Source organism: Mirounga leonina, unplaced genomic scaffold (assembly GCF_011800145.1).
Source record: "Mirounga leonina isolate KUSES-001 unplaced genomic scaffold, KU_Mleo_1.0 Mir_93, whole genome shotgun sequence".
NCBI classification, from domain to species: Eukaryota; Metazoa; Chordata; class Mammalia; order Carnivora; family Phocidae; genus Mirounga; species Mirounga leonina.
Genome location: NW_023270854.1, coordinates 34,966,161 through 34,987,211, shown reverse-complemented (window position 1 = coordinate 34,987,211; position 21,051 = coordinate 34,966,161). Strand labels below are relative to the sequence as shown.

At 55.9% G+C, this 21,051-nt stretch overlaps 1 protein-coding gene across 14 annotated transcripts in view; it reads right to left on the bottom strand.

Annotated features, from left to right (window-relative positions):
* The window catches only part of CELF4 (CUGBP Elav-like family member 4), a 291,364-nt gene that overhangs the window by 60,960 nt on the left and 209,353 nt on the right, over positions 1-21,051 (bottom strand). For 8 of the 14 annotated variants that reach the window (XM_034995850.1, XM_034995857.1, XM_034995852.1 and 5 more), the window contains exon 3: positions 8,932-8,980. In XM_034995850.1, coding sequence (XP_034851741.1) covers positions 8,932-8,980 — 49 coding nt within the window. Of the gene's footprint in view, positions 1-8,901; positions 8,981-21,051 lie in introns of all 14 variants that reach the window. The other 6 variants (XM_034995846.1, XM_034995847.1, XM_034995858.1 and 3 more) reach the window with 1 other exon arrangement.

Below are 21,051 nucleotides of genomic sequence, written 5' to 3'. Positions count from 1 at the left end.
CCTGGCACCTGCATCCATCTCTCCCTGGTCTCCCTGACACCCTGTGCGGTCTCCCTGTGGGCAGCCAACCTTCCCAGGTCCAGCTACCATCAATTGCCAACCTCTTCCGTAGTCTCCAGGACTCCCTATCATCTTCCAAAAAACCCCCCAGTTCTTTAGCTGGGCATTCCTGGGAACTCTCTCCTCTGGCCATCTGGTTTCCTCGTTTTTCTTGGACAGGCTCTATGCCATGGGGCCTGCATTTCTTGTCTCACCAGCTTTTCAGCCTTAATCCCATCCCACAGAGAGCCTCCTCCAGAAAGACTTCCCGGACTGCTCTCCCCTCTGCCAGCTAAGTTTCGTTATCTCCACTGCTCATCTGGTGCCCGTGAGGCCATGAACTGATCTCCGTGTGGGCTTCTCTAGGGCCCGGAGCTCAGCAAAGGCTTGACGACGTCTTCCTGAGACCCCAATGCGTCTGCTCTCCAGGGGCAGAGATCATTTCTTCCCCTGCAATTGGCCATTTCTGTCAAGCCTTAAACCTCCTAAGACACTTGGGACAGTTACCCCTTGTTGGGATGTAGCATCATGATGTGGAGATAATGGATCTGTCAAAAAGAAAACCCACACTGGCTGGTCCCTGCTGAAGTCCAGCTTCCACAAAGCCTTTCTCCTCGCCAGGCCCAGACAGCAAGGCCCTGAGTGTCCAGCTTGGCTCTGCTCTCTCAGGCAGTCATGAAGTTTCTCCAACTGCTCTTCCCAGCTGACCCTCCAGGCTCAGACGTGCCACAGACAGGCTCATCTTCCTGCTGACTAAGCTTGCACCCAGGCCAGACTCTCCCCAAATCCCTCCAAAGGGCCTTGGTGAGCAGAGTGAGGAGTTGGAGAGCCCATCCTAAAGGCTGTGGTCCCTCCTCATCCTCTGTGCATCTCATGGGTGCCAATGACACTGGGAGAGCTTGCTGTGCATGTCAGCCCCCAGCACAGACCAGAGAGAAGTCAGCAAGTCATGGAGGCCGGCCCAGAAGGGCTAGGTATAGAGGCTGGTTACTGTCTGGGTGGTCTTGGGCAAGACGCCTACCTCTCCTCTCTGAGCCCTCATTTTCCCCTCCATAAAGTGGGGGTGCTCCTCAGCTGACCTTGCAGGGCTGTGGCAGGGCTCAAGGTGCTCTCACTGGAGGCTCTAGATGACTGGCTCTATCTCCCTTCCAGAGCCCTGGCGTGGTTTTCGCAGCAGCGGCTGCAGACATTGCCTGTTCCCACATGTGCTGTGCTGGGCTGGGTGGGGAGGGAGCAGACGTCCCTCACAGCGGGCAGAGCACGTCTGATCCGGAAAACCGGGCAGACGCATAACACAGAAAAACACTCTGGAACAGGCCTGGTGAACTTGGACCGAAGGGTGACAAGAGACAGGATCCCGTCCGTCCCCGCCTCAGACACTGTGCAGGAGCGTAGGTGTGCATGCCCTAAAATGTGAGCAGCAATGAGACCCACAATGTACCAAGTCTGAGTCTTCCAGAAAGTGGACCCTCTTCTCCAGCCAAACCAGCTCTTCTACATTATTTCTAAGCTGTGTTTTTTTTTTTTAATTTTTTAAAAGTTATCTCTACACCCAACATGGGGCTTTTAAAAACAATATAGAACTAGGGGGCATCTGGCTGCCTCAGTCAGTAGAGCATGCAACTGTTAATCGCAGGCTCACTCAGTGCAGTGCTGAGGACCACCAGGCCCAGGAAGGGCTGCGTGTGACATTCTCTCTCTCTCTCATCTTGCCTGGCTCCCTTGAGGAAACAGGTCTTCCTCCTGCATGCCCACAGGGTGCCTGCAACAGGATGCCATGGGAGTGGCCGCTGGGTGGGAGACAGAGGCCCTCGGTCGCCTCTCTCTGTCATTCTGATTTCTATCATTGGCCCCTTCAGCCTGGGCACACGTGCGGCAGCTTTTAAATATCATCCAGGAGCCCATTTGCAATGATTAATATCCCATTTCCTCTGAAACAATCCTTTGCTAAATTAGCTGGGGCCAGAGGGAATTTGGCGAGGAGCCGCGAGTCTCAACTTAACTTGCCGAATGGATTAAAAAAACCCTCAAAAACAAAATGCAGATCAATCAACACCCCTTCCCCCAGCTGAAAACCTAAAGTCCATTTAAACTCCGCAGGTTTGCAGTTAATTATAATTTCACACCTATGGCAGGATTTACCGAGGTATTTATAATGTGTGCCTGCCCGACTGGAGTCTCTGTGGGGCCCTCACGAGGGACCCTTCCCACCAGCCACCTCCTTCCCCAACCACAGAGACCTGTCTTCACGAAGCTGCTGTTTGGGTTCAGTTATGTAAACTAGAGAGGCTTCCTGAATTTAATTTTTTTTTCCTTCTTTTTAAAGAGTCTTCAGGGAAAAAAGGAGACAAAGATTTTTAAGGGACAGGGATTACAGAGAATAAAATCCCTGGGGCAGGGGCACCTTGCTCCATCATCTAGGGAACCTAACAGTTGGAAATGCTTAAACAAAAGTAGGAGGACTGTGGTCAGACACGTGGTAGAACTTCCTGCCCATCAAAGAAGCCCAGCCCTGGGCGGACCACTTGGCCTGGCGCTGAGGTGTCTAATCCTTCAGCCCTCCCCAAAGGCAAATCACAGGGTCTGGCAGGGCGACAGTGACCCCTTCCCCAGGCTGCTCCCTAAGCACTGCGACTGTCTGGGCCCTGCTGTCTTATGTCTGACTCGAACTTTCCGAGCTGAAAGCTGTAATGCCGTCTTCAATATCAGTCCAAAATAAATCAAGGATTCATGTACACGAAAGATCAGCTGGGACATTGGCTTTGGGGCTGGTGTTCAAGGGAAAACATTACAATCTATGGCTTGAGAAATTCTGGTGGGGCTAGGACAGGACAGGCTGACAAAACGGGGTTTCCAAGCTCTGGAGAAGGCCAAGATGGACTGTGGAGTTGCTTTTCTTCTTGAAAAAACAGGAGGGGGGCGGTGAGAAGCCGACTCACGGAGGAGGGTGGAGAGATGGCTCCGGGGCCTTCCAGGCTTTGGAGTTCCACGTCCTGGCCAATAAGACAGTTAGCCATCCTCCAGCCAAAGGTTCACCATGACCCCTTGCCTCTCCCTGGGCCCAGACATGGCTGTGGGAAGGGAGGATGGTGATACCTCAGCCCCCACGAGCTAAGGATACTGGGGTCTGCAGGGTTTGGCCGGGGGTGGGTGGATAAGGAAGTGCACTCCCCCAACACATACACATTCACACATAGGCACAATGAAGTATACACACTGCCCAGCTTCCAGGGGCTTCTATGGGGACACAGAAAGTGTGGGGGCTGGTAAGGGTAGAGTCTTTTATGCTTTGAGGTGTAGCTTTGGGGCCTCAGTCTCTGGACCCCTTCTCAGCCCAGGATCTCATCCTCTGGGCTGGGCTGGGGTTACCTTTGCTCTTTCTGGGGTCTCCCAGGCAGGGCACAAACCAGGAGCCCCAAAGTTGAAGCAGATGTGCTGGACCCAGGGGGAGGCTCCGGATGCCCCGAAGGGGAGACACGGGGACAGAGGTGGAGAGGCTCGGGCTGTGGGACACAACCGGACAAGTGAGGCTGTTCTTTGGCCTGAGTCTCTGAGCGCCCTACCCCGCCCCCAGAGGAGCCTCACCCAGGAGGTCCCCACAGGAAGTGCACACTGGTCTCCAAGACTTTTCCTCCACCCTTCCCCTTGGCCGCGCCTGCACTGCATCTTCAGTCGGGGGCTGTCCAGAGTAACAGGTTTCCTTTCTTAAACCTTGTTTCCTACTCTCTTGGTAGAATTTCAGATTAATCTTCAATTCGTTATGCCCCTCTCCCCTTAGCTTTACTTTTCTGTGTACCCTGTCCCACCTGGGCCAGGCGTTCCTAACAGAATCCCGAGGGATTTCTGTCTACCCAGAAGCTTTTGTCAGTGAGACATTTGTTGCCATTTCTAAGATTCGAAAATTGAAACTTCTATTGAATTTTCATATGGCGAGACCAGCCTGCACATCTATTTCCTCTACACGCTCGCTAAATTGCCAACTTAGAGTATGGGACTAAACAGCTAGAAAAGTCTGGAAGGAACGCACCCAACCTGGGGAGGTCAACAGTGTAGCCACAGGACCTGGCAGCGGCAGGGAGCTGCCCAAGCCCCTCAGCTGGGCTGCCTGGCCTCCCTTAGCACATTCGCTGTCTGTGTCTGTTTAGAAATAAAATAATGCTCGGAGGAGAAATGAAGAACTTAATAGGATTTAAAAAGCCGCAGGAACCGATGGGGCTACAGATGGTCGAGGGGCTGGGAGGACGGAATCAGCCACAGTTTTATGGTGGGGAACGTGGCCTCGGGGAGGGCCTCAGAGCCGCATTCACATGCATTGTGTCCAACCTCATTAGCCAGCCCGGCGGGACTCCGCTGCCACGTGAGTGCCGGTCACGGTGAGGGGAGACGGCAGCCCTGAAGATGCCCGTAAATGAACGGGGAGCAGTGACGGGCTGCAGTACCACCGTCTGGCTAACTGACCGGCCCTCACCTGCCTCGGGGACCCAGTGCACACACGATGACTCTCAGGCTGTCGCGCCTGCCCCCAGCCTTCCTGTGCCTTCCTGGCCCTGCCCAGCTCCTCTCCGCAACAACACCCCCCCATTGCTGACACCCCCCGCCCCCGCACCAGACAGACTGAGACAGGAGGGAGAGAGGGAGCTGGGGGAGAGAGGCAGGGGCTCCCAGGTTTGGAGAGGGAGAGGGAGGACAGGAATGGAATCTGCTGTGGGGTCCTTCAACCCAGGTGATTCTGAAGCACTTGGTGGTGGGGGGAGACATAAAAGAAACTCCTTCGCCCTCTAGAAGCTTCGCTAGGGGGTCCCTAGATAGTAGCTTACTGAAACGAGCCCGCCAGGGTCCCCTTCGTGGCTGGAGCTCAAGGCCACCCCCCTTTCCCGTATCTATCCGAGCCTCCCCCAGGCCCTTTAGCCAGTGAGGAACAACAGGACTTTGTAACAGGATGCTCAGCCCTCCTGCCTGTGTCCACCCTCCACCATCAGCTGGCCTCTGGCTGGCTACCCCCTTGGATTCAGTGACAGCTGCCCCTTTGGCCCCTCTTTTCTGGGCCTCCTCAGGCCTCCCTGACTAGGCCAGGGAGGGGACTGAGCAGTCCCTCCCCCAGCTGGAGCCTCACACATCCCAGCAAAGTCAGAGTCCTCTGGACTGTGTGTGTGTGTGTGTGTGTGTGTGTGTGTGTGTGGTTTCCAGCTCCAGGTGCTGTGGAAGGGTGAGGGCCGTGGTGACAGACCCTAGAAGACCGCTGCAGCCTTGCTCACGTTCCCTCTGGAGGGGTTCCCCAGGCCACACCTGCCCCTTCTGAGGGATGAGCAGCCCCTCGGCAACCCTGAATCCCCTCTTTCCTGGGACTGCCTCCCAAGTCATCTTGATTCCAAACTTCTCCAGCTCATCAGCCCCCCATGTTGTGTTTCTTCTGTCATTTCATGTTGATGAGATAAAATCAGGTGGCCTGTCTGTGCCCCACCCCCCAGTCACTGTGTCCCCGGTGGGGGACGTTTGCTTTCCACCTTACCAGGAGCGTGTGTGGGGCTGTGGGTGCTTTTGCCAGTGTGGGTGGGAGGCATGTGTTCCGGCCTCCTCCGAGCACAGCATGGATAAAGCCCACAGGAAATAAACCTTCTGGCCTGTCGGTGGTTGCTGCGAAGAGGTAAGGGTGGTTTCTGATGATGGGGTGTGTGTCTGGGAGAGGTGGGGTGGCATCAGGCCAACGTCTGCCGTCCCTGGCCCGGACCTCAGCCACTTCTTCCCTCTTCAAGGGCTCCTTCTTGGGCCCTTTCAGGGACATAGGCACACCCTCCAGCCTCAGCCTCCTCCAGTTCGGCCCAGGGGGTCCCCAAGCAGGTTTGCTGACTAAGGCCGGGGCCCTCAGAGCCTGACTCCCTGCAAGGAGCACCCATGCCTGGGTATGGGAGCCTCATTTGCCTGGGGGGGGCTGCGGGTTGTCCTGTCTTCTGACCTTAATACTCCCCTGGGCTGAGACCAGGGAGAAGGAGGGAGGGGGTCAGGGCTATAGGGCAACACACTGTGGGCACCCATCTAGATGCTAAGAGTGAAACCCAGAGGCTGAGGGGCCCCTGCAGCCATGGCACCCAATTCAGATGCTGACCATGAACCAGCTCATGGGGCAGGATACATCTGCTTGCCGGGAAGCAAAGGAACACAAGTGCATGCCCTATAGGGAGGGTCCCTGCCTCTGAGATGACCAGGGCGGGTGGGGGTGCCCTCCCCCAGGCTCCTCTCTGTCCCCAGCCTGCCTCATTCCTCTGGTTAATGAATTGGTTTGCTTATTTGAGGGTGGCTCAGTTTAAATGTAACTTGCTCCAGCGAGCTCTGTAGGGTTAACTGGATCCTCCTTGTGGAGAGAGGGTTCCTTCCCTGCTTAACTCTTGGTGGCGGTAGCAGGGGCCAGCTCTTCTCTGCCTGTGCAGGGGCATCACAGCTCTCTGCCTGGTCCCCCCACTATGATCAGGGTCTCCTGCTTCTGGTGGAGATAAGCCCAACCCCTTGGCTTTGTGTTCAGGGCCCCATTTTCACTTTGAGTCCTCACTGTTTCCGGCCAAGTCTACACCTCTTGGTCCAGTTCCCTCCAGGAAGCCCTCCCTGCCTGCTCCAGGACACAATGAGCTCTCTTCTTTGACCCCCACCAGCTATGCTGTCTCAGGTCTAATGGGTTGGTGCAGGAGCTCCGTATTCAGCCTGGCCCTGCCTCCCTCACCTGAGACCCTGCTCTTCTTCCCTCAGCCTCCTTCCATACCCTTCTCTGTTCCCATTTCTTTCATCTTTTTTAACATTCACCTTTTCCCCAGCTTCTTTCCACCAGAAGAAGTATTTAATGGATATTAAATTATTTTAAACTGACTTTCTTTTTTCTTTTTTTTTTTTTTAAATAGCTTGGTGATAGTGCTGACTCAGGATCATCTCACTGTTTAATATTTGAATATGCAATTAATAGATAGATGTTTAGGTTTGGCTCTTCTTCCCCCTTTCCACTGCAGGAAGAATAAAAGAGCTGATTAATCTGGTTTGGGGCAAGTGTCAGCGGCAGGAGATATATGGGAGAAAGGAGATGAGGTTAGCAAGTTGGAGTCAGAGAGCTATTGCCTCCAAGGCAAGTGAAGGAGAAAAGGGTTTGCATTTGCGCTCAGTGTGGCCTCGCTGGGCACGGTGTTTCCGATACCCCACTTCAGGCCCGGAGAAAACTGGCTGGACTCTGTCTGAGCTATCTGCTCCGCACCTGAGGGGCCCCTTGCTCCTCCACAGGGGCCCCCCTCTGTGGGGCCTTTTACATGGCACCCCAACTTCTGTTCCGGATGTGGGAAAGCCTCTCCTTCAAGGCCAGCCCAGGCGCCATCTCCTCCAAGGTGTCTGGCTGCCCCCATTTCAGGGGCCCCTTCTCTGGGACTGCAGGTGCCGCCTTGTTCCGGCTACCCTCCTGTACACCAGAGATTCGCCCCCCGCCAGGGATAGGGGCTCTTCACTGCATCCTGGCCCTGCTACCTGAACGGGGTGCTGCAGGTGAGTCGCTGCATGACGGGGTGCCCTGGGGCCCAGGGCCTGCTGGGCCTGTCTCCCGGAGACGGTCTCTAGGACAGGCCCGTGGAGAAGTCCCGCGTGAGGCGGGCCAGTACTCCCCTCAGCAGCAGGGCAAGGATGCCTAGAGCTGGGTATTTGAGGAGCTTCTGGGTGTACAGCAAACCAAAGTCACTGGACTGCCAGGAACGGGGAAGGAGCAAACAGCGTGAACCAGGTGGGCATTGCCTGCCTGGGCCCTTTACACCTGAGCCATTTTTACCTCTCAGCTGACCCACCTCACTCTCAGGATCCTCAGGATGGGAAGCTCTCAGAAGGCCAGAGGGAGGTGTGTCAGTGACAGGGTCATGGGACCCCTTGGGGGCTCTGGGCTCTGGGTGGGGGGTGAGATTTGAGGCCCAAGTCAGGAGGGTCCTAGACATAGAGGCCTTGTGCCCAGGTCAGGGTCCGGCTAGGGCCCAGAGGGCAGCAGCTGGAGCAGGAGGGACCCCGGGTCTCAGGGGCAGGCAGGCCACCTGTGGCCACCCTACCTTTCTCTCGGGATGGGGACCTTGACTCTGACTTTGCAACTAGCTTTTGCCTATTTTACTTTTTGCTCTTAATTTCCTAGAACACTCTTTGTAGGGAGGGAGGACAGGGGAGAGAGAAATTACTCAGTGCCTGTCCAAGCGGAGAGGGGAGTGACCTGTCCAGGCCAGAGCCCAGGGTGGAGGAGCTTGGCAAAGGGAGCCAGGAGCCCCTGTTGGGGCAGCCTCTGGGTGCAGTAGTGGCAGCGCCCTCGCTGGTGGAGGCGCCAGAGCCTGCCTCGGGGAGTGGGGCTCTGAGCTTGTGGGGTGTGGCTGTGCCCTCCCACTCTGTCCCCTTCCAGACATCGCCGTCGGCCGGAATCTATCCCCAGGATCTTGACCTCAGCGGTCCCAAGCCCCCACGGCGGCCCTTCTCAGATTTGCCACCCTGGCCTGAACCTTCCCAGGTCCCGCTTCCTCTCTCTCCCAGACTGGCACCCTTTCAACTGCTCACGCTCCATCATGGCGGGGGTTTCCTTGGCAGCACGGAGGTGGTTCCTAAAGGAGGCATTCGACTGCCCCAGGACATGCTACTTGTTTACTTACAGGAAGGAAGGAACCCCGCCACCTGACAGACCCCAATCACCTCCTCACGCCCCTTCATTCTCTCCCCACACCGGTCACCCAGAGCTCCAAAGCCCTGTCCCAACTCCCAGCCACGAGGTCCCTAGGGCGGGAGGCGAGGGCAGGGAGTCGCTGCATCACTGCCTCAGGGAGAGGGAGGGAGGGCTGGGGCAGGAGAGGGGGGCAGAGACAAGTGAGCCCTCACGTGAAGGGGGCTGGCGCAGGCAGCTACTACCTCCTCGGCTCTCGCTGTCCGCTGGCTTCACCTGGATCGGCCGGTTCATCTGCAACAGAGCACAGGGGACAGTGTCAGAGCAGGCCTGGGAGTGAGCGGGCAGACACCCACACCCAAAGGGACACGGGTGTTCATAGGGACCGAGGCACACGGACCGCACCCGGCGACATGCCCGCCCGCCCAACGGCTGCCCCCCGCACAGCTGCACCAAGCCCCAGCCCTCTCCCCTTGCCTATGCAGTCCCCAGGGCTCCCTTGTTTCAGGAGGCTTTCTCTGGATGGCCGACTCCGCGGAGTCCCCCCCCCCCCCAGCTTTGAGCAGCTCTCGCTAGCCTGTGATGTTAGAACCTGAGGTGTCCCCACAGCGCATCTCTGGCCAGCCCTGGTTCACTGGAGACAGCCGGCTTTGCTAAAAAGAGCTGGCCTCTGGCCACCCCGTGCCATCTCACGGATGTGGGCAGTGGGTCCCAGGGGTGCCTGAGGCTCTGGGCCACCCAGCTCCTCGTTGGAGTTGGGCTCAGGGCCGGGGTTCCTGATTGCAGCTAGCGCTGTCCCCTTGGGGTGTGTGGAGCGGGCACAGTTCCTTGTCTCCCATGGTGTCTAGGGGCCAGAAGGACACCAGGACACGGCCTGACCCCCCACGCCTCCCAGAGGCCCAGCTCGCACTCTCTCTCTTTCTCTTTCTCTCTCTCTCTCTCTCTCCCCCCCACTTCAGTGCTCGATCAGGCCACTAGGGGTCTCTGAACTCCAAGCATCGCGGCTTGGCGCTGGTCTTGAATCCTCCCTGCGGCTGGTGGCAATGCAACGGGGTGGGGGCTCCCCAGCCCTGAGGCCCCAAGACATTTCAGACAATAAAAAAGGAAGGAATCACGCAAATGGAATCCTACTTTATGTCTTTTCCAGTGCTTTCGCCTGTCAAGTACCTCCCTTATCCCCCACTGCATTTTCATTTCTCACACAAACACACCCCGACAGGCAGAGAGGGCAGGGACTGGCACCCCCATTTCGTAGATGGAGACGCTGAGGCAGAGCCACCCCACGGCATGATGAGCCCAGGAAGCCGAGTCAGCCAGGGCTACGTCTAGGCTTCCGGCCTGCACCAGGTGACTCTGTTGCCAGTTCCCCTCGTGTGCGGAGGCTGGACCAGCCAGTTACGAGCTTCCTCGGGCCTTCTGGTCTAGGATTCGAAGTGAGTTGTGGCTACGTCAAGACAAGTGGGTGGGGGAGTGTGGGTGCCCGTGACTCAGCAAGGTGAAGACAAGGCCAGGGGATGGGCAGAGGCACGAGCAAGGACAGAAAGGCAGGAGGCAGGGCACGGAGCAGAGGGAATGAGACGCATGGGGCCTGCGGGGCGCAAGACAGGACCCCGGGGGTCAGCCCACCGAGATGGGGTCGAGCGTCATTTGCCACAGGACTTGGCACGCCTTACGGAGTTGAGGGAAAAAAAGCTATTTGTATGTAAGCTCCACCAGATAGAATATTGTGGTGTTACAGAAAGCTCCAATCACAGGGAGAAGGAAGAGGGACATAATGAAGTTCCTGGCTTCATTTAGGGAGTCCTGGATCCCCCCCGCCATAGACAGCCTCCTTTGCAGTTCTTGTGCAAAGGGTGCAAAAGGCCGAGCAGGCTTCTGACTCTGGGGGAAGGGCTCCAGGAAGGAGCCAGGGCCCTCCTGGTTTCCTGTCCAGTGCCTTTTGGGACTCAGTATCCAACCCTTTTCTGGAATGTCTCTTCTTCCTGGAACACCCCTAAATTAAACAAGGTAAATTAAACAGGGCCAATGGAATCTGTCTGTGCGGGGAGCCTTCCACCTCAGGGGGCTCCCCACCCCCAGGCAGCCAGCCTGTCTCCCTGTCCTTGGTACGTGTGCATTCGAGAATACTCTGCCCCAGGCTCATGGGCTTAGGCCTAATTTCCAGCCCTTCCAGCTCCCCAGCACCACCCCAGCCCTCCCTGACCTCCTACATGACTTACTGCTAGACTCCAATTTGGCTGTGGGCTTCCTGGCAGCAGGGGTCCAGGGGCTCATATGGCTTCCCCCCTACCCTCAGCCATGGGCTAGACACCCACAGGGTGCTCTACACAGACTGGTGGACTGGAGCTGAGCTGGTTCCCAGGGACCTGTGGCTCCCAAGGTCATTTTTCGTGTTTTATTACGATCTAGGGATGGTCAGCATCCAGAGAGCCTTTGCGGGGCTGTCAAAGAGGTGCCAGTCTTGATGGAGAGATAAAATACGGCCCAGTGCTTTCTTAATTCTCAGCAGAAATAAAGTGTCAGGCTCAGTTGGGAAGATCTCTCAGCTGGAGCAGGTTCTGTACAGATGCGTGGGGCCTGGATGGAGATCTTCTCCCTTGGCCAGTGTCTCTCTTCCCTGTTCTAGACTTCAGCCCTGTCCAGCCTCACCAAGGCCTGGTTCTGCCCTGAGGAGGTGGGGGGTGGACATCATGAGCTTGTCCTGGGGAGAGGAGGCTGCACCAGGCTGCAGAGATGGCCAGTGAGGAAGGGGACAGCCAGAGAGGGTAATGGGTAGGACAGTGGGAGGGGCACTGCCACCTTGTCCTTCTTCTAACTTTGCCCCTCAGACCCTGGCCACATGGCCCCAGGCTGTCCCTTACAGGTGAACAGCATGCTTCAAGGACACTGGAGCCTGCTTCTTGGCATCTTTCCTCTCCCCTGTCTGTCATGCCTCTGTCCAGCCATCCCCCTCGGTCACTGTATTATCTTTCCAGGAGGGCCTGGGGCTGGGGGCTGGTGGGACCTGGGCTGGGGTGCAGGTGCCCTCCTTGCTGATTCTCTTTCTGAGGTGTCGTCTGCGTCCCTCTGTGGCCTTCCACCTGGGTTGTGCCTCCGCTTGCCTTGGGGGGAGAGGGGGTGGCAACTCGGGGCTGCCCCCCAGGTCAGGAACAGCTCCCTGAATGCATCCTAAAGGCTTCTGGGGTCAGTCCTTCGGGGACATCATTAACAATTTGTGTTTCTGCTTCCAGCTTGGGGTCCCGTCACAGGGAGCGAGTGGTTGTTGGCCCAGGTTTTGGGGTCCTCCCTGTCCCTACTGCAGCAGAGGGCTGGTGGGTGGCTGCTTCTGTTAGTTCTGCTTCCCCTCCCCCTCCCCATTTCTGCCACTTTTTGCATCAACACATACCCATGCATTAAACAAGACATTCCATTAATTTCTTCATCATCATAACTTAAGCTGGGACATACCCTTTAAATATTCATTCAGCTATGAAAACTGGGCATTAAAATTTTAATAATGTCAAGCTCATTTGAACTAGGCTCCTTGGGGACGATTACGATACAATTAGAATAAATACGATGATTGAGCTGGTCCAAAGGCTTCACCTGTCTGTCCAATGTGGCTCCTTGCGGAAAGAGAGGTCTGTGGCCAGTGAGCAGGCAGACAGATTGACAGACAGACCAGCCTGGCTCTTTCTTGACTTCCCCTCTCCTTCCCATATCCCCTTCTCCCCATGTCAGTTCCCCCCTGTTACTTCTACCGCCCACAAGCATCTGCAGCTCTCTGCCGCCCCCTGTGGGCCAAGGTACAGAAGCATCCCTCCCCCATCTGGGAAGATGGCCCTGATTAACCCCTAGGTCCAGATATGCCGCCTTTCCTTGTCCTCCTGGGTGCAACCTGGACTGGGCTCCTGGGTGGTTTCCTATGTGAGGGCCATTTTCCCATCTGTGTGTTTCCTCTTCCTTGCCCCACAAGGGGCTCCCTGAGGCTTGAATGAATACCCCACCAGAACAGGGCCAGCCTGCAGAGGGGGCCACTGGTCCCTTAGTGCCCAGATGTGTTCTGCCACCAGATGAGGAGGGGACTGACTTCACCCAGCTTCCCCTCCACTACAGCTATCTTCCTGGGAGTTGACATGGAGGTTTGGGGACAAGAGCTGAGCCCCCTGGCCCCTCATTGCTTAAGCCAGTGCTGGCGAGAGCCCTGGGGACATCCACTCGTGAACTTCCCCTGGCTTCACTTGGGACAGCCCTCGCACCAGCAGGATCCTTAGGGCCCTCCTCCTGCCTTCTCAGGCACCTGAGCCCTCTGCTTCACACCCAGCGGCTGGCCCAGAGCTGTTTCAGAAATAAAAGGACCTGGAAAGTTATCTGTCATCCCCACTGGACATCCTCAACAACCCTCCTCTTCCAAGAAGACTTCCCTGGTTATCTCTTGGCTCCCTTAGTCACATATGGCCTTGTACTACCTTGTGAGCTCTCACTTTCTCCCCTCGTGTGTGTGTGTGTGAGACAGGCTGAAACAGAGAGACACTTGTTTCTCAAGCAACAGCAGGGACCCAGTTTCCTACCCACAGACCCCCTAGACCTTAACTCGGGACAAGCTCCCCTGGAGTGTGTGTGTGCATGTGCACCTTTGAGTAGTACTCGGAGGACATTACAGACATCGGCAAAGACTTCATTTCAGCTAGAGACTGGGAATAAACAAGATAAAGGAGGAAACTGGTACAGTTTCTTCGGCATAGTAGTCTCTCCATAAACCTCATCCTCCATGTTGCTTTCCAGTTCTGTGACCCAGAAATGCCTTGGAAGGTCTGGACCAACACCCCACACAGTGCCAGGATGGGTGGAGGATGGTTAGGGTGGCAGAGGTGATTGTGGTGGCCTATGGGGATGGCCAGGGTGCTCTCCACCCAGCCCCTGAGTCCCCAAATGTAATTCCAGGGTGAGTACTCAAACCTCAATGCTGAGTGAGGGTCCTTTCAGGCTCGTCTGGGACATGTGAGTGCCTGGTGACACCCAGCTCCCTGCTCACTGGAGGGTCTCACCTCTCCCCAAGCCATGGTGTAGTGTGCCAATGCCTATTCCTCTCTTGTCTTGTTCACTGAAGGTAGCTCTTATCTCTCTCCCTTCCCACCACCTCCCATGCTTGTGAGGAGCCAGACTCCTGTTCCTCATCAGTCTCCACTGTTGTTCTCATTCCCGCCAAAGAACTCAACTTTTATATTATCTGCCCCCCCCCCCACAACCCAGCACACATAAGGGTCATAGAAACGGTGAAGCAGCGGACCCTGTGGGCTGGGGCCCACTGGGATAGCTGTACCCCAACCCAGCAGCATCATCGCTCTGGGAAAAGAGAGATCATTTTGCAGGGCTCCTTGTTCAAAAAACAAGGGAAAAAACCATCGTTAAAGCACTAAAATATAAAGTTTTCCCTTTCTTCCTCAGTCTCTCTCTTTCTTGGCTTGTCATGGTGTTTTTTATTTGCTGTTTGACGTTGTTTTAAGTAAAAAGAAATATAAATTTAAATTATTAGTATAGATCCTACCATTTGTCTTTATTTTGTGTGATGCCAGTTTTAAATGCAAATATCAGAACATTTAGCTCCTATGCAGAATCACCAAAATCACAGTTGTTTTTTTGTGACTTGTGCCTGGACGGTTCCTTGAGCCGGCCAGAAGAGACAAATGCAAGCCAGATTCAGGAAGGCTATGGAGGAAGAGAGAATCCCCTCAGGCTTGGAGATCTTCACAGGTACCCAGAGCGCCCCACCCTGCAACAGTGCTGTGGGGAGGGGGGCACATCTTGGGCCTGAGCACTGCTGGGCTCTCCCTTCCACTGACCACCCACTGACATGGTGCCACCTAGCCTAGCCTAGGATGGGCCCTTAGAAGTCAAGCAAGGCTTCATCTCCATCCAGAGGCCATCCACTGCCCCAACCCACAGTGGACAGTCGACCCTAAAGGGTATTGTAAATGTTCTTCCAGGATGTGCTAGACCAGGGCAAGAGGCTTGCCCTTGCAAAGACATGGCCTCTGTTGGCCAACCAGACATAACACAGTGCTACCAGCCTGGGGTACCCCTGGGTGAGTAGGCCTGACCCAAGCCTCCCCTAACCTGCACCCAGACTACCGTTGGCCAGCCTAGAGGGCTGACTGCTGGCTTGTGAAGCCCAGGATGTGCACAGATTAGGCAGACAGTGGGAGGCAGAACCTCCCATGATCAAGAGGCTGCAAGCCCTACACATGCTCCTTCATCCCACAGACTTCATTGACTTGAAACATAAGAACAAAGAGAAAATTTTAAGAATTTCAAGATGGCGACTGCAGAGCACTAAACCCCACGTGTGTGACCCTTCTGAGCATGGGGCCTATGTGCCTGAACAGGCTATGTGCCCATGGAGCTACCCCACAGATGATGCCTATCTGGGTCCCCACCACCCTGAAGTTCTTTCCATCTACCAATGCCAGGCACCAGGCATTCCCTTGACCAGCAGGTGTTCTCAGCATTGCTCCTGCTACAGAAAGATCATGACTTAAAGATTTACCTTTTGAAGATGAACCTTGGGCAACTTTGGGAGAATAGATTGAGAATTCTCAGCCTTTGGTATAAAAGGCTAGGGGTGAGGAAACCACCACCTGATATGGACAGAGAAGAGAACTCACGCCTGAGATCATGGGGACCTAGGTGGGTGGCTCCCCAGCGACTCTGCCCTCTGCCAGGACGTGGCCTTTGCAGCACTAGCCAATAGTAATTCACAATCAATTAATGGAGAAATTATTTGTTTAAAGCCCCAGGAAGGCAGATTCTGAATCACATGCCCTGTGCATAGTAGGCTTTCAGGAACCTCAGAATAAAATAAGCCTCCGCCCCATGGTTTCCACAATCCCCTAGTGAGAAGGGATGGCAGGGGAATGGCAGAAGCAGTGCACATTATTTGGAGCTTGTTGTAAATATATTAATATTTTAATTATCTCCTTAATAAATCACATATGGTTCCTTCCATAGAGAGGGGTTAGAAATTCAAGAAATCCTGTCTGTTGTCACCATGAAGTTCAGACTTAAGGACACCCCAGCAGTTAGTGCAGAGGGCAATCTGCCTTCACTGGAGACCTCTGACCTCGGTCCACTCTCCGAGGTGCACCCTGGCCAGGCCAGCTGGTGGCGCGCCCCCAGGGCTTGGGGGGCCCATCCCCAGGCTGCCCTTTCTCCTGGCTACCTCCCATGCCTCCCTTAGGCCTCAGCTTCCCCCTGTCCCTTCAAGCTTCCCGTTCTTTCTTTCAAATGCCTTGCCACAGCGTGGCCTGATTATGGACCATTATTATCCCAACTTGTGGACTTATTTGTTCCATGTCTGTCTTCCCTTTGTGAGGGAAGGCCCACACCCATTTTGTTTTCCTGCTGTACACCCAGAACCCTGTGCATGCCCCATCACCGGCCTTGTTCCCTCTTGCCTCAGCCATGCCCCTAAGATAGGAGTGTCCAGAGGCCAGAGGTGGTCACCTGCTGGACAGCTCTGTTTCTGACCCAAAGGCCCTCCCCTCCAGCAAGGTGGGGTTGTGGTACCTTTGGGTGAGGAAGGGTTTGTTGAAGACTCCAGCCTTGATCCTCATTTAGAGAGACAGTCAGTGAGCACAGACCAGACAGAAGAACCCGGGGTTATTGTTAAAATATGCAAATCCACAGCCCATTGAAATGCAAACCCTCCAGATAAGATTTTTAATAAATCTGGTTCTGCTCCCACTCCCCGCTCTGAGGAGGCCATCTGATTCTTGTTGGGTCAGGACACAAACCAGCATGTAGGTCCCGTCAGCTCTTCACCCCTCTTCTCTTTAGAAGGCGCAGCTAGGAGTGGCCCCTGGGTGGGGCTGGCGGCCAGCCCAGGCCCTCCGCCCATCCCTCTGCAAAGTATTTGAGGTCACCTCCAAGTCACCCACAGAGCCGCCTTACCCTGTCTCTGTGCTGGTTACAAGGCCCCCCTTCTTTACTGTCGCCCTCACCTCCTCTCATACCTATCTGAAGAGTAGAGTCCTAAGCCCCGGTGGCCCCCTCAGGGAGACTTCCGTGACGGGGTCCACACAGCCACACTTGTCCCTTTTTGAGCCATCGCCTCTGGACTCACTTTGCTGCTGTCACAAGTGGCCCTCAAGGGGATGAAGGGGGCAGGTGGATGAGAAGCAGCACAGACACCTGACAACCTTAAGGACACGGCTGTGACCCAGCCCAGGCCTGGGCCTGTTGCTCTGGGTCAGGACATGAGAGTATGCGGACCTGCGTGGGCCACCGCCACGTGCCTGGATGGGAGCTGGGGGGCTTGGGTGGTGGTCGTGGCAGGTGACAGTTGTCCTGTCCTTCCCAAGCTCCAGGCCTTACGCCGAGCACACGAGGTGGCTTAGGTCCTCCAGTCCTCTCGGAAGCCAAGTGAGCCGGATGAGCAAAGTCACGGGGTGGGTAGGGTGTGGACCAGGGCTGGGCATTCGGGGGCAGAAGGCCTGGGTGAGCTGAGGAGACAGGGTGCCAGCTAGCAGGGTGCCAGAGAGTGTGAGGAAAGTCTGGGGTATGAGTGCCCAGGCAGTCAGGCAGAGTCAGGGGGAGCCGCTGTGGCCCCAGGAGGGCCTGAGCTGATGTTGTGGGCAGTGTCCCCTGTCCGTCTCCAGCAGGGACAACAGAGGCCACCGGCCATGGTCAGAAAGAGTAAGTTTGGGGAGGCGTGCTCAGGGAAGGAGTCTGGTCGGGGATGCCTGAGAAGTGCCAGGTGAATGTTTAGGTCCGAACGGGCCAGGGTTGTCTGGGTCCCCTCCCCATGTGTGGGAAGACAGAAGTCCAGGCTTATGCATAGGATGTACTTGATGGATTGAAGTAAAACTTCCCCAGTTTGGCTCTAAAGCTTGGATCCAGACGGTCCCTGAGTCCCAGCCCCAGCCTGGCCTTGTGCGCCTTCCACTTGGGAGGGGGCGTGGGGGAGAAGACCGTTGAATCCTAGCACACGAAGCGGCGGGTTGGGGGGGCGGGCAGAGGCTGCCCTCTCCAGGGGGTGCGGCCTGAGCCGGCACTGGTGCTCCAGGCACAGTGGGGTGGGGAGCTCTGTGCACGTGGTGAGGAGGCGGGTGGGGCACGGAGCCTCCGTCCCAGCAGCCCCCCTTGCGGGCCCCGCAGCCTCCGTGGTCCAGCCCCCACAACAGGCGCTGGCAGTTGCTATGCAACAGGCTGTTCTGCTCTGCAGTGCCCAGCGAACAGCGAGCCGCGGGCAGAGGACTGACAGAGCCTATTGGTGGGGCTGCCTGCGGCTGCCCCCTCCCCTTCTCCCTGCTTTCCTCTCTCTCTCTCCTAGCCCTCTCCGAGCCTCCACCCTCTCCTTGCTCTCTGCGGTCCAAGTTTACAGAATGCCTTCCCCTCACGTGCAGGGCCGGGGGGGGGGGGGGGTGAGTTGGCACAAACAAAGGGGGTGCCGCCCCCAGCCCCCACCGTCGGGGGCCATCAAAGGTCTCTTCTGCTGGTTTCCAGGAGGAAGGGACTCCCCAGTCAGCTTTTCGGTTTCCCTTCTCCCCCCCTCCCCAGTGGGGCCGGGGTTGGGGCCATCTGTGTGGGTAGATGCTTCCTGGGGCTGTGGCAGTCCAGCGGACAGGATGGATACAGTGAGAAATCAGTGAGAAGTCGCGGAGATGGGCTAACGTGCCCCTACCCACCTGTCAGGGCTCCCTCAGGGGCACACAGCCAAGGGCAGCCTGTCTCTTTGTTTCTGAGTCCCCCGTCCATCTCACCTGCTCCCACCAACACACCAGGGCTGCCTGGCAAGGGTGGGAGGACCCGTGCAGTCCTAATTAAGATCTGCTGCTGTGGAAACCAAGCTTATTAGCCTGCGCAGCCAGGCTGGGTCGCTAACCCTCTTCAGGGTTGGGGAGGGAGTGATTATTATTATTACTATTTTCTTTAATGGCAGTGGATAGATAATTCTGGATGAAACAAGCCCTGATTCAGTTGGGAGGCCTGGCTTTCAGTGCTAGCCATCTACTTGCTCATATGAGATGGGGCAGTTACTTGATCTCCTAGAGGCCTAGCCTCCTTGACAGTGTGGCAGGATTAATGTGAGAGCTCAGGTGAGTGCCTGGCATTCAGTCAGTGCTCAATAAATGAACCACCAGCTGTCTTCTCTCTCCTTTTCTCTTCCCTTCCTCTCCCCACACCTCTCCTTCTCCTCTCTTAGTGGGTATTTCCATCATTTTTGAGGGACTACCTAACATTTGATTTCCTTCCCCACCGCCTACCCCCTGGGCTCTTTTGGACTCTACTGAACTCTTGGACAGCCTCGGGGCAAGAGCAGATGCTGGTGGCAGAGGGTGGGAGACCATGCTTTCCTGAGGCATTAACACCCTGAGCTCAGGGACTTGTGGCCTCCCTTACCCTCTCAAAATCTCTCTTCTACCTGCTCCAGGTCTGTCCTCTCCTACTTGGCCTACCAAGTTCTCGAGCCTATTGCTTTGTTATTTATTTATTTTTATTAAAAATTTTTTTTTAGTGATCTCCACACTCAACATAGGGCTTGAACTCACCACCCCAAGACCAAGAGTCGCATGCTCTTCACTGAGCCGGCCAGCTGCCCCTGGAGCCCATTGCTTTGATGGGCCACTAAGTTTGTTCTTCCATCCATCCATCCATCTAACCCTCCAACCATCCAGTGCTTACTGAACACCTCTGTGGCCCAGCCCCTGTTCTCTGGCTTAAGGATGGCACAGCAAACCTCAAAGACATTGCCCTTCCCTCCAGAAGCTCACACCCAGTTTGCAGAAGGGCCTTGCTGAAATGGTGTTTAAGCCCCCCCTTCCTGTGCCCCATTTGTGCACCACACCTTCTGCCCTCAGTGCCACAGCATAACCGAGTCCCTAAATGCCCAGCCACATGGCCCCATACTTGGAGGGCACCCGCCACCCATTCACATGGAATTCCCTTCCTCAGCTCTTCAGTAGTTGCTCCCACACTACAGTGATGGGGGTGGGGGCTCCATCCTGCAAGGGGCGTCCTAAATCCAAGCTGGTCAGCTCTAGCGATTACAGAGGACTCATCTCCAGCCCTAACCTGCCTCCTTTTGTTTCCCCTCATCTACTCAGGTACCAGAGCTCCACCAGGCAAGTCAAGGCCATGTACCAAGGCTGCCCTCAGCTATGCAGACCTGAGAATCGGTTTCTTCCACCAAAACATGCTCACAGTCCTCCCTTCCCAGCAGCTTACTGGCCCTTCCCCTGAGAACTCACACCTCTCTAGGGCCCTTGGCTGTGGAGTTCTGGGCCTCACGGGGCTCTCTCTGGCTGGATCTGATCTCTCCCAGCCCGCAGACCACTGCCTTCCTGATTTAGACTCTGCGCCTCTTAAAGCCGAGTGGGCAGAACTGGGAAGGGGAGTGAGCACCCTGGCCCTGGAGGCTGGACAGAACCCCTCGCCGGTGTTGTCCAAGGCCCACCCTCCTGTCTGCGTTTCCCTTCGGCCTGCCCCGAGTCAGGTGTCGTGAGTCCTCCTTCCCCACCCACCCTGCCCCAGGAGGTTGCTCTGGGACTGTGGACCGAGTTGTCAGGCTGAGTCCCCTCCACAACCAGAAGAGGAGCTCTGCCTTCCCCACCGCCCTCTCCTCACCTGGGACCCCTCCTCCTGTCTCATGGGGCTCAGTGGGAGGCCCGGAGAGTCAGTCCCCAGGCAAGTTAAAGGAGAAAACAAAGCCCACACCAAGTAAATGACAAATCTAGAGGAAATTGCTCTTAATCCCCATACCACAGCCTGATGGTGCCGGCCAAGCACAAGCCTGAGTCATCCTAGAAATGGCACCGACATTTGCTTTTTGGAATTTGTTTTGTCTCTGAGCTTTAGATTTAATCATTCTCTCTCTCTCTCCCTCCCTCTCTCTCTCTTTCTCCCCCTCCCTCCCTCTGCCCCTTGCTCTCCGTTTTCTAATATGAGGCTGCACCACCAGCTCATCCAAGTCTGTTTTCCTGGCATTAATTAACACAGCTCTCCAGCCTCCAACAGCCTAAATGATGAATCAGGTTAAATTCCAGACAACAGCCACACACCGCCATCAATTAGCCATCTCTGGGGCAGCTTCATTAATAAGCATCGATCATGGCCCTCCTCCTCGAACATGCCAGGGTCTCTGGGTCATAGACACTGCCCATAAGAGCGTGTCAGGTTTAGGTGTGAATGTGATGGTGTGTGCGTGAGGGCTGGAGAGCGCGAAGGGGGTGGGCAGGTGAATGGGTGTGCAAGAATGTGGATGTGTGAGGGAGTGGGTGACTGGGACTTGTATGTGAGTATGTGGGGCTGACTGTGGTGTGTACATAAGGTGTGTGATGTGTGTGTTGTGTGAGGTAGGGTGTATGTGGAGTGGGGTGTGTTTAGGG